General features: G+C 34.0%; 1 protein-coding gene across 1 annotated transcript in view; it reads right to left on the bottom strand.

Annotated features, from left to right (window-relative positions):
* Positions 1–12,824, bottom strand: part of UFL1 (UFM1 specific ligase 1) — a 61,895-nt gene that overhangs the window by 18,956 nt on the left and 30,115 nt on the right. The window contains exons 12-14 of the mRNA XM_047761297.1: positions 10,831–10,947; positions 8,922–9,039; positions 7,857–8,023 (exon numbers count right to left, since the gene is read on the bottom strand). Coding sequence (XP_047617253.1) covers positions 7,857–8,023; positions 8,922–9,039; positions 10,831–10,947 — 402 coding nt within the window. The remainder of the gene's footprint in view (positions 1–7,856; positions 8,024–8,921; positions 9,040–10,830; positions 10,948–12,824) is intronic.

Genomic DNA, 12,824 nt, shown 5'->3' with positions numbered 1-12,824 from the left:
CACCAAGACATAATAAAAATGGCAAAAGTTAATGATAAAGAGGATTCTAAAGGCATCAAGAGAAAGCAAAGGGTCAATTGTAAGGTAACCCCCGTAAGGCTATCAGCTGATTTCTCTACAGAAACACTACAGGCCAGGAGGGAATGGCAAGAGATATTTAAAGTGCTGAAAGGAAAAAATCTGCAACCTAGAATACTCCATCCAGCAAGAATATCATTTAAAATAGAAGGGGAAATAAAAATTTTTTCCAACAAACAAAAACTAAAAGAATATAGCAATACAAAACACATTCTAAAAGAAATATTGAACGGGCTTCTCTAAATTAAAAATAAAAAAGAGGAAGAATTAGGATGCAATCAGAGAGCTCAATCAGAGAGCAGTCACTCAATTAAGCCAGCATACAGATCTAATAACAAAGATGTTTAAAATAAAATAAAAAAAAGACATCAAAATCATAAAATGTGGGCAAGGGAAGTAAGGAAATAAATACATTTTTTTCTTTTTTCTTTTTTAAAATTTTATTATGGTAATGAAGTGCTTGAAGCTATAGGACTATCAGGCTAAAACACAATTATAGGAAAGGGTTAACATACTTAAAAAGCAGGGCAAGCACAAATCAAAACCAAACATTACATTCACAAAAAATTAAAAGTACTCAAGCAGAAAATCAATTGGAGACCATCCAATCAAAAGAAGAAAGGAAGAATGGAGAATCATAGAATCAACTGGAAAACGAGGTTTAAAATGGCAATAAATAATCATCTATCAATTATCACCTTCAATGTCAATGGACTGAATACTCCAATCAAAAGACAAAGAGTGGCTGACTGGATAAACAAGCAAAAACCTTCAATCTGCTTCCTACAAGAAACTTACCTTTGGACAAAGGACACATATAGATTGAAAGTGAGGGGGTGGGAAAAAACATTTCATGCCAATGGACATGACAGGAAAGCAGGAGTTACAATACTCAGACAAAACAGACTTTAAAACGAAGGCCGTAAAGAAAGAAAAAGAAGGATACTATTTAATGGTTAAATAGAATGGATCCATTCAAGAAGAGGATATTATAATCGTCAACATATATGCCCCAGATATAGGAGCACCCAGATGCATACAACAAATATTAAAAGACATAAAAGGAGAAATCGATGGGAATACAATCATAGTAGGAGGCATTAACACCCCACTCACATCAATGGACAAATCCTCTAGACAGAAAACCAATAAAGCAACAAAGATCCTAAAGCACACAATAGAAAAGTTAGACTTAATTGACATTTTCAGGACATTACATCCAAAAAAATCAGAATACACATTCTTCTCAAGTGCGCATGGAACATTTTCAAGAATTGACCACATATTGGGGCACAAAGGTAAACTCAACAAATTTGAGTAGAGAAATTATTTCAAGCATCTTCTCTGAGCACAATGGCATGAAACTAGAAATCAACCACAGGAAAATAAATGACAAAAAACCTACTACATGGAGACTAACAACATGCTACTAAAAAACCAATGGGTCAATGAGGAACTCAAGAAGGAAATTAAAAGATACCTCGAGCCAAATGATAATGAAGACACAACCACTCGAAATCTACGGGATGCCGCAAAAGCAGTGGTCGGAGGGAAATTCATAGCAATATAGGCCTTCCTCACAAAAGAAGAAAAGTCTCAAATTGACAGCTTAACCCACCACAAAAATGAATTAGAAGAATAAACAAAACCTAAAGTTAGCAGAAGGAAGGAAATTATAAAGATCAAAGAGGAAATCAATAAAATAGCGATTCAAAAAATGATAGACAAGATCAATCAAACCAAGAGCTGGTTCTTTGAAAAGGAAAACAAAATTGACAAACTTCTGGCTAGACTCACTAAGAAGAGGAGAGAAAGAACCCAAATAAACAAAATAAGGAATGAAAAAGGTGAAATCACAATGGATACTGCAGAAATACAAAAAAAGGTAAGAGAATACTATGAACAATTATATGCCAACAAATTTGACAGTCTGGAAGAAATGGACAACTTTCTAGAGTCTTAAGAGCATGCCAAAACTGAACCAAGAAGAAAGAGACCAACTGAACAGACAAATCACTAGAAATGAAATTGATTATGTCATAAAAACACTCCTTACAAAAAAATAGTCCAGGACCAAATGGCTTCACAGGTGTATTCTACCAAAAATACAAAGAGGATCTGGTGCCTGTTCTCCTTAAACTTTTTCAAAAGGTTGAAGAAGAAGGAACACTCCCAAAGACATTCTCTGACTCTACCATCACCCTAATTCTAAAACTAGACAGTACCACCAAAAAAGAAAACCATAGACCAATATCTTTGAATAATACAGACGCAAAAATTCTCAACAAAATTCTAGCCAACCGAATCCAACAACATATAAAAAAGATCATACTTCACCAGCAGGTTCACAAAGATGGTTCGACATACGCAAATCAATGTCATACACCACATTAACAAAAGAAAAGTCAAAAACCATATGATCATCTCAATAGATGCAGAAAAAGCATCTGACAAAGTCCAACATCTATTCATGAGAAAAACCCTCACCAAAGTGGGTATAGAGGGAACATTCCTGAACATAATCAAAGCCATTTATGACAAACACACAGCAAATATAATACTCAACGGAGAAAAACTGAAAGCCTTCTCACTAAAATCTGGAACAAGACAGGGATGCCCACCATCACCACTGCTATTCAACACAGTTTTGGAAGTCCTAGCCACAGCAATTAAACAAACCAAAGAAATAAAAGGCAGCCAAACAGTAAGAGAAGAGATAAAACTGTCACTTTATGCAGATGACATGATTTTTTTTTTTTTGTCTTTTTAGGGCTGCACCCGCAGCATATGGAAGTTCTCAGGCTAGAGGTCTAATCGGAGCTATAGCTGCTGGCCTACACCACAGCCACAGCAACACCAGACCCGAGCTGAGTCTGCGACCTACACAACAGCTCAGGGCAACACCGGATCCTTAACCCAATGAGCGAGGCCAGGGATCGAACCTGCAACCTCATCGTTCATAGTTGGATTTGTTAACCACTGAGCCATGACGGGAACTCCAGACGACATGATACTATACATAGAAAACCCTAAGGACGCAACCCAAAAACTACTTGAACTGATCAACAAATTCAGCAAAATAGCAGGATATAAGATTAACATTCAGAAATCAGGCACATTTCTGTATACAAACAATGAAATATTAGAAAAAGACTACAAAAATACAATACCTTGTAAAATTGCACCCCAAAAATCAAATACCTGGGAATACACCTGACCAAAGAGGTAAAAGACTTATATGCTGGGAACTTTAAGAGATTAATGAAGGAAATTAAAGAAGATGTAAAGAAATGGAAAGATATTCCATGCTCCTGGGTTGGAAAAATTAACATCATAAAATGGCCATGCTACCCAAAGTGATCTACAGATTCAATGCAGTCCCTATCAAATTACCCAGGACATTTTTCACAGAACTAGAACAAACAATCCAAACATTTATATGGAACCACAAAAGACCCAGAATCAGCAAAGTGGTACTGAGAAACAGAAACCAAGCAGGAGGCATAACTCTCCCAGACTTCAGGCAATATGACAAAGCCACAGTCATTAAGACAGTGTGGTACTGGTACCAAAACAGACAGACAGATGAATGGAACAGAATAGAGAACCCAGAAATAAACCCAGACACCTATGGTCAATTAATCTTTGGCAAAGGCAAGAACATAAAATGGGAAAAAGAAAGTCTATTCAGCAAGAATTGCTGGGAAACCTGGACAGCTGCATGCAAATCAATGAAACTAGAAAACACCCTCACACCATGCATGAAAATAAACACAAAATGGCTGAAAGACCTAAATACCTAAATAAATAAATAATAAATAATAAATAAAAAATAATAAAAAATATAAAAATAAAAAAATAAATAAATAAGACAAGACACCATCAAACTCCTGGAAGAAAACATCAGCAAAACATTCTCTGACATCAACCTTACAAATGTTTTCTCAGGACAGTCTCCCAAAGCAACAGAAATAAAAGCAAAAATAAACCAATGGCACCTAATCAAACTGATAAGCTTTTGCGCACCAAAGCAAACCAAAAAGACAACTGACAGAATGGGAGAAAATAGTTTCAAATGATGCAACTGACAAGGACTTAACCTCTATAATACACCAGCAACTTATACAACTCAACAGCACAAAAGCCAACAACCCAATGGAAAAATGGGCGAAAGTCCTGAATAGACATTTCTCCAAGGAAGATATACAGATGGCCAACAAGCACATGGAAAAATGCTTAACATCCGTGATTATTAGAGCAATGCAAATCAAAACTTCCATGAGATACCACCTCACACCAGTCAGAATGGCCATCATTAAGAAGTCCACAAATAACAAGTGCTGGAGGGGGTGTGGAGAAAGGGGAACCCTCCTGCACTGTAGGTAGGAATGTAAGCTTGTAAGGCCACCATGGAGACCAGTATGGAGGTACCTTAGAAAGCTATACATAGCAGTCCCACTTCTGGGCATATATCCAGACAAAATGTTCCTTAAAAAAGACACCTGAACCCACATGTTCATTGCAGCACTATTCATAATAGCCAAGACATGGAAACAACCCGAATGTACATTGACAGATGTTTGGAATAGGAAGATGTGGTATATATACACAATGGAATACTACTCAGCCATAAAAAGAACGACATAACACCATTTGCAGCAATGAGGATGGAACTAGAGACTCTCATCCTGATTGAAGTCAAAAAGAGAAAGACAAATACCATACAATATCAGTTATATCTGGTATCTAATATACAGCACAAATGAAACTTTTCACACAAAAGAAAATCATAGACTTGGAGAAGACTTGTGGTTGCCTGGGAGGAGGAGGGTAGAGGGGGAGGGAGTGGGAGGGATTGGGAGCATGGGGTTAACAGATGCAACTATTGCTCTTTAAATGGATTAGCAATGAGATCCTGCTGTGTAGCTCTGAGAACTATGTTTAGATACTTACTTCGCAACATGACAATGGGAGAAAAAATTATGTATGCATGCATGTGTTACTGGGTCCCCATGCTGTACAGCAGAAAACAAACAAACAAAAAACAATACAAAAAACTTGCTACAAAAAAAAAGTCTAGGCTTGGATGGCTTCACAGATGAATTCTACTAAACATTTAGAGAAGAGTCCACATTTATCCTTCCGAAATTCTTCCAAAAAATTGAAGAGGAAGGATCACTCCCAAACTCATTCTATGAGACCACCATCAACCTGATACCACAACCAAACAAAGATACCACAAAAAAGAAAAAAAAAAAATTTACAGGCCAGTATCACTGATGAAAACAGATACAAAAATCCTCGACAAAATTTTAGCAAACCACATAAAATGATCATATCATGACTTTGACCACCATGCTCAAGTGGGATTTATCCAACGGATGCAGGAATTTTTCAATGTTTGCAATCCAATCGGTGAAGAATAAAAACCAAATGATCATCTCATTAGATGCAGAAAAATATTTTGACAAAATCCAACACCCATTTCTGATAAAAACCCTCCAGAGAGTGGACATAGAGAGAACCTACCTCAACATAATAAAGGTCATTTATTACAAACCCACAGCTAACATCAGGTTCAACAATAAAAGGTAAACGAATTCCTGCTAAGATGAGGAATAAGACGAGGATGTCCAATCTCACCACTTTTATTTAACAGGTTTTTCGAAGTCCAAGCTCCACGATTCAGAGAATAAAAAGAAATAAACGGAATCCAAATTGGAAAAGAAGTAAAACTATCACTGTTTGCAGATGACATGATACTCTACATAAAAAGTCTGAAAGATGCTTCCAGAAAACTATTAGAGCTCACCAATGAATTCAGTAAAGTTGCATGATACACAACTAATACACAGAAAACTGTTATATTTCTACATACTAACAGTCAAAAAATCAGAAAGAGAAATTTGGGAAATGATCCTATTTACCATCACATCAAAAACAATAAAAAAACCAAAGAATAAACCTACCTAAAGAGACAAAAGACCTGTACTCTGAAAACTGTAAGATGCTAATGAAAGAAATCAAAGATGACACAAACAGATGGAATGATATACCATGCTCTTGAATTGGAAGAATCAATATTATTAAAATGACTATACTCTCCAAGACAATCTACAGATTCAGTTCAATCCCTATTAAATCATCAATGGCATTTTTCACAGAACTCGAATAAAAGCTTTACAATTTATAGGGAAACACAAAAGACCTGGAATAGGCAAAGCTATCCTGAGAAAGAAAAATGGAGCTGGAGGAATCAGGCTTCCTGACTTCAGAGTATACTACAAAGGTACAGTCACTAAAACAGTATGGTAATGGCACAAAAAATGGAAATACAGATCAATGGAACACAACAGAAAGCCCAGAAATAAACCCATGAACCTAGGGTCAACTATCTATGACAAAGGAGGCAAGAATATGCAATGGAGAAAAGAAAGTCTCTTCAATAAGCTGGGGTGCAATATTGGACAGCTACACATAAAAGAATGAAATTAGAATGCTGTAACACCATACCAAAAAAAAAACACACCTCAAAATAGATTAAAGATCTAAATATAAGACCAAATACTATAAAACTCTTAGAGGAAAACACACACAGAACATTCTGTGACATAAACCACAGCAATATTTTCTCAGATATACCTCCTAAAGTAATGAAAATAAAAACAAAAATAAACAAATGGGACCTAATTAAAAGTTTTTGCACAGAAGAAATCATAAGCAAAATGAATTAATCCCCAAAACATATACAAACAATTCATGAAGCTCAAAATCAAAAGAGCCAACAATCAAAAAATGGGGAGAAGACCTACAAATACGTTTCTCCAAATAAGACATGCAGATGGCCAAAAACACATGAAAATGCTCAACACCACTAATAAGAGCAATGCAAATCAAAACTACTAGGAGGTACCATCTCACACCAGCCAGAAGGGATACTGTCCAAAAGTTTATATAAACAATAAATGTTGGAGATGGTGCAATGAAAAGGGAATCTTCTTGTACAACAATGGTAAACAATATGGAGGTTCCTCAAAAACTAAAAATAGAACCACCATATGACACAGCAATCCCATTCCTGGGCATGCATATATACAGAGGAAACCACAATTCAAAAAGATACATGCACCCCAATATTCACCACAGAACTATTTACAATAACCAAGACATGAATGCAACCTAAATGTCCACTGACCAAGGAATGGATAAAGAAGATGTTGGCAATGGAATATTAGTCAGCCATAAAAAGGAAGGAAACAATGCCATTTGTAGCAACATGGATGGACCTAGAGATTATTTTGCCAAGTGAAGTTTAGTAACATTGTGAAAGACTGCTGTCACTTATATGTAGAATCTAAAAAAAGATACAAATGAACTCATTTGCAGAACAGAAATAGATTCACAGACTTTGAAAACAAATTTGACAGGTGGTAGAGGGAGGAATGGACTTGAGGTTTGACACTGGCATATGCACACTGGTATACTGAATGAATGGCCAGCAGGAATCTGCTATACAGCACAGGGAACTCTATAATAATCAGTGATGGTCTATATGGGAAGAGAATCAGAAAAAGAATGGATGTGTGTATATGTATAAATGAATCACTTTGTTGTATAGCAGTAATTATCACAACATTGTAAATCAACTATGCTTCAATAAAATTTTTAAAAATGAAAAATAACCATTGTAATTCAACTGTACTTTAATAAAATAAATTAAAAAAAATTCCAAAAACAATTAGAGAATCAATGAAAAAACAGTATTAAATATATAATACCTGTGAAGAACTTGGTCCCTTTTTCAAATAATCGAATATTATTGTAAAGGTTTGAAACCTCTTCTTGCAAGTCCTTGATTGTGCGCTTTCTGCCAGTTCCAGAGGCAGAAGAAGTTGAAGACATGAATACTGAACGTACCACTTCAAGATAAGTTTTATTTAGTGGTCTGTGTATGAGATAGATATATTTAGTTTATTAAAACGTACTGGGCTTATGTAGATAAGAAATTCTGCTTTTATGGGATAAGGCTTTAAATAAGATTCCTACTTTTTTAAAAGTAAAAATTTGAAGAGTAGTTCACAAGAATTTTCTTTCAAATCCCAGGAATTATAACTTAAATGAATTATTCTTCTCATTTTTAAAGTACTCATAATTATTGTACTAAAGCCAACAAGAACACAACAAAAAAAAGCTTCACTTTAAATTCAATTCAAAGCAACTTTTTACAGTTAACTTGGAGAATATTAGACTATAAATCTATTCCCCATCCTCAGGAAAAATTTAAATTCTCAATTTTTAAAGTACTATAATAGATATTAAAAAAACCTTTTTATAACCAAAATCTCAGAATAGATTATTTTTAAAAGTAATGGAAAATGATTAATAACTATTTCATCTCTTTGCATATGGAAAATGTAATTATGTTACATATTCAAGCACAAGAATGCTCACTTAAATTTATAAAAAAAATCTGTCAAATCCAGATAGAAGATGCGCTTTTCTTCATTTTAGATGTTACTTTTCATGCAACAGAAGGGACCAGCCAGTGATCAGTGCTGTTCTTCTCCCAACTAGGATGGTAAGATTAGTGAAGAACAATGCCCCAGTCTCCTGCCCTGGATTTCCCATATTGCCTTGCCCAGAGCACTTATATATTTAATGAACTGTTTCTGTAAGTAAACAAAATCTGGAATTTGGTTACTAGGTTAAACTAGGTTTTAACCTAGTCTAAATGGAAAAGAAAACATCTAAATTATATGTTGTCTATGATCTTGGTGAAAATTTTAGGTAATAAATCACTAAATTTCTATCATAAAAAAGAAAACATATGTTCTTATACTTGCTTTATTAAGTACTCGGCAAGTTCAGAAATAAACTCCTCAGGGGCATCTTGTAAATGTTTTCTTAAAAAATCTTCAATCTCATCTTGGAACATAAAAGTGATCTCTGGTTTCTTCTTTCCTGTAATAAAAATGAGCCATAGGAAAAACCAAGAAAAACAAAACAACAAGCTACATGCAAATAAAGTTCCATTAATATATTTAATAAGATGGTAATTCATTCACTGCCTACCATAAAGTCTCTAATACTGTTTTCATCACCAAAACTGCCAATTTCAAATTTCAATAACTCTTGAAAACTGTTAAAGTAGGAAATACAGTGCCAGTTCTTTTGAGTAATAATTTTCTAACTTGTTTTCTCCAAGTCAGTCAAAAATAATAAAGATGATTTCACTCCAAACTAACCTGGATGATGCACATAGCTGGAAATCAAAACAAGCGGATAGAAAAAAAAAACTTTGAGGAAATGACAATTTCTCTTTGTTGAAAATGGATACTGAGCAGAATTTCCTTATTTATAAAAATAAATATTTACTAAAAATCAAATCCTTAAAATTTATATGAGCATTATAGGAAAAATCTTTATAATCAAGTAAACCACACACATCTCCAGTAGAATTAAGCTAAAATGTCTTTTTGGAAAGGCATGGATGAAAAAAAAAACTCACAATTTTATACCTATAATTTATTTTTGCTCTTACAAGAATAATTCTATACCAAGGAAAATTTGTATGCAGCTACTGTAATGAAAATGATTTTTAACTGTGGAAATGCTATGTCTAATCACTTGGAAAAGTCTGAGTTGCAAAGAAATCTAACAATATTTCCGTTATTAATTGTAAAGGCATAAAAGAAGTAATTATTTCCAGCTAAATTAGGTTATTGAATATAAAAATGAAACAAATAAAAATAGAATGGCTCAAAAATCACTTATCACTATGCATCAAGATCTAATAGTTCTAATTTAGTACACTGTAATGAGTGTATCAGAAACATGGAGAATGAAAATGTTTTATTTCTCTGTAAAAAATTTATCAAAAGTAGTTTGAACAGTGCTTGTCTTCTCATTCTCTAAACTTAAAAAACAGAGCAAGCATCTTTTTTATGCCTGGACAAGTTGTCATACTCCTTTTTTAACTCTGGATCAGCTTCCAACATTTCATCCTTTGCCCTTTTAATATTGTGAAACATCTCTGGGAATTCCTTTAATGTGAAGCTTTTTGCCAACTTCACATCCTCTAAGACATTTTTATCCTTTTCGTCAAAGCCACTTCCCTCATTTACGTCAAGTGTGCCTTTACCAAGTTTCTCTGCCTGCCTGGCTAGAGTCTCTCGAAAAAAAGCAACATTTAACATTCCCACAGTCAGGTATTTCTTCTGTAACTTCATTTATCCTTGATTCATATTTTATATCCAATGTTATCATTTTTCCCTTCTTAGCTGTACTTTCATCTTTGTTGGCCAATTCCCTCTTTTGACTATCCATTTTTGTAAAATGTCACATGGATTTATCACTGGGGGACAAGGAGGCAACACAGCTACAAGCTGTGTTTTCTGTGCATAAAGTAAATTAAGAGATGCATAGTGATCAATCTCTGACAAACTTTAAAATAAGTGATGTGACTGTCACAGATCAGGAATCACACCTGCTACTTATGTGCTGATATGTGGACTAGGGAATCAGCAAAGTTTGTAGTTTAGGCAAATACTCACATTTAATATACTCTAGTAACTAAAATATGAACTGTTACTGGGGAACTGATTTTATTTAACTGTGAAATTTGTTCCCAGTGAAACTGTTCAAGGCAAGGACATCCTGTATAAGCAGACATCTTAAGATGTATGCACCTTAAGAAAATGTTAAAAAAAACATGCATATGTGGGAAAAAAAGAGTGAAACAAGGCTACACACCAGTGTGAGATGACTCATCATCACTATCGTCATCTTTTCTTCCTTTCTTCTTGATTTTTTTAATTTTGTACTCTCTGGCATTGCCACCACCTCCTCCTCTCACACTTCCACTGCCCTCTGGAGGAAAATTACATTAGTTAGTATTACCTAAATTACTATTTTTAGAAATGACACTATATTGCTGTATTTAACTTTAGAAAGATAAAAGCCAAATAAAAAGTTTTGTAAATTCAGTCAATAAAATTTAATAAATACTAAAATATGAAATATTTTGAATTTGAGCAACTCACTTAGATAGCCTGCCTGCTCTAAATGCAGTCTTTTCCTCTTTCTCTAATGATACCTATTTTCAGTATCTTTGACTGGCTTTTTCTTGGCCAAACCCATTCCTTTACCTCCTCTTCTATTTTCCTCAAAGGTGCTCTAATTTGCTCAACTACAGCCTCATTAATATACCCTAATATAGTATTTCACAAATTTACTACTACTTCGTTTTGTGTTCTTGACTGAAAGCTTATTCCTCAGGTTTATAGGAGACATCCTGACTCTCCCTCCACCCAAAAAGACAATGAACTACTTGAGCAGGGAGCATGTCCCCCTAGTGTTTGTATCCTTGGGGTTAAGGCAATGTTTGACACATAACAGGTGCTCAATAAATGTTGACCATAAATTTTAAATTGGTTAAGTAGAAAAATATAGTTCTCAACCATCTACTGGCTAAATGAAGATAAAAATATACAAACTATGAAACAGTAAGTAAAAGTAAAAAAATGTTACTGAGGTAAATTTCATCTCTATAAGATATTTACATTTAAAAATATGAATTCAAAAACAGAAGACTAAAATATGTTATTTAATAACAGAAAAACAGAATAGTAATGGGATTTTGTTACGTTGAAAATTACTGAAAAAAGTAAATATTCATTTACTTTCTTTTGGTCTTTTTTTAGGGCTGCACCCACAGCATACGAAAGTTCCCAGGCTAGGGGTTGAATTGGAGCTATAGCCACCGGCCTAAGCCACAGCCATAGCAACGCAGGATCCAAGCCATGTCTGTGACCTACACCATATCTCCTGGCAACACCAGATGCTTAAACCACTGGGTGAGGCCAAGGACCGAACCCATGTCCTCGAGGATACTAATCAGGTTCATTACTGCTAAGCCACCATGGGAACTCCATGAAAATATATTTATTCATAAAATATTCAATTTTTTCAATAAAAGAATTTATATAAATGAAAGATCTTTTCCTAAACTCTAAGAATTCCCTTAGATTTCATCATATCCTATAAGTTCTACTAATTTATCTCCCTTTGCTTTTACGATAGATAAATATAAATCTAAAGTATTTTTTACATTTGGTAATACGTTTCTTATGGGGAAGATGTTCATGTTTAACATTATTCCATGAACTGTAATCAATTACAATAGCACTATCACTAAGAACAAAATACCAGATGACCTTGAATTTTAAGGAAAAAACCAACTAGTTATTCTGACATAAGTGCACTAATTGATTAAGGTGGATTTATAACTATGTCTTTAAATAATACGATAAAATACGCATGGCTGTGAATACTAATGTGATTTACTGGGGTAATTTACCATATAATTTTCCCAGAATAGAAATTTCAAAATATCATTATTGAAAGATTCTGCAGAAGAATTTTGAAAGTAAAACAATCTCAAAAGAAATAGGAGTGAATTCTGACAGCAAATAAAAATGAAGTTTTTGTAACACGTTCAATACAGTATATTTAACAGTGAAATGTGTCTGCTGAACATTTAATTTCTTTAACCCTGATACAGCACTAATAAAATTATTCCTACTATAAAAAGTATGGAAAATATATATTAATTTCCAAATACAAGTTACCAGTGTATCAGGGCTACCAAGGATAATTTCCAGTGACTCTAGATTAAAAAAAGAAATATAAAAAAATCTTCTTGGGAAATTCATTTATTCAATTAATATTAATGAGGCACTTAAAAT

Source organism: Phacochoerus africanus, chromosome 2, assembly GCF_016906955.1.
Source record: "Phacochoerus africanus isolate WHEZ1 chromosome 2, ROS_Pafr_v1, whole genome shotgun sequence".
Taxonomy (NCBI): Eukaryota; Metazoa; Chordata; class Mammalia; order Artiodactyla; family Suidae; genus Phacochoerus; species Phacochoerus africanus.
The sequence above is the reverse complement of the archived record's forward strand: the minus strand, read 5'-3'. Positions and strand labels throughout refer to the sequence as shown.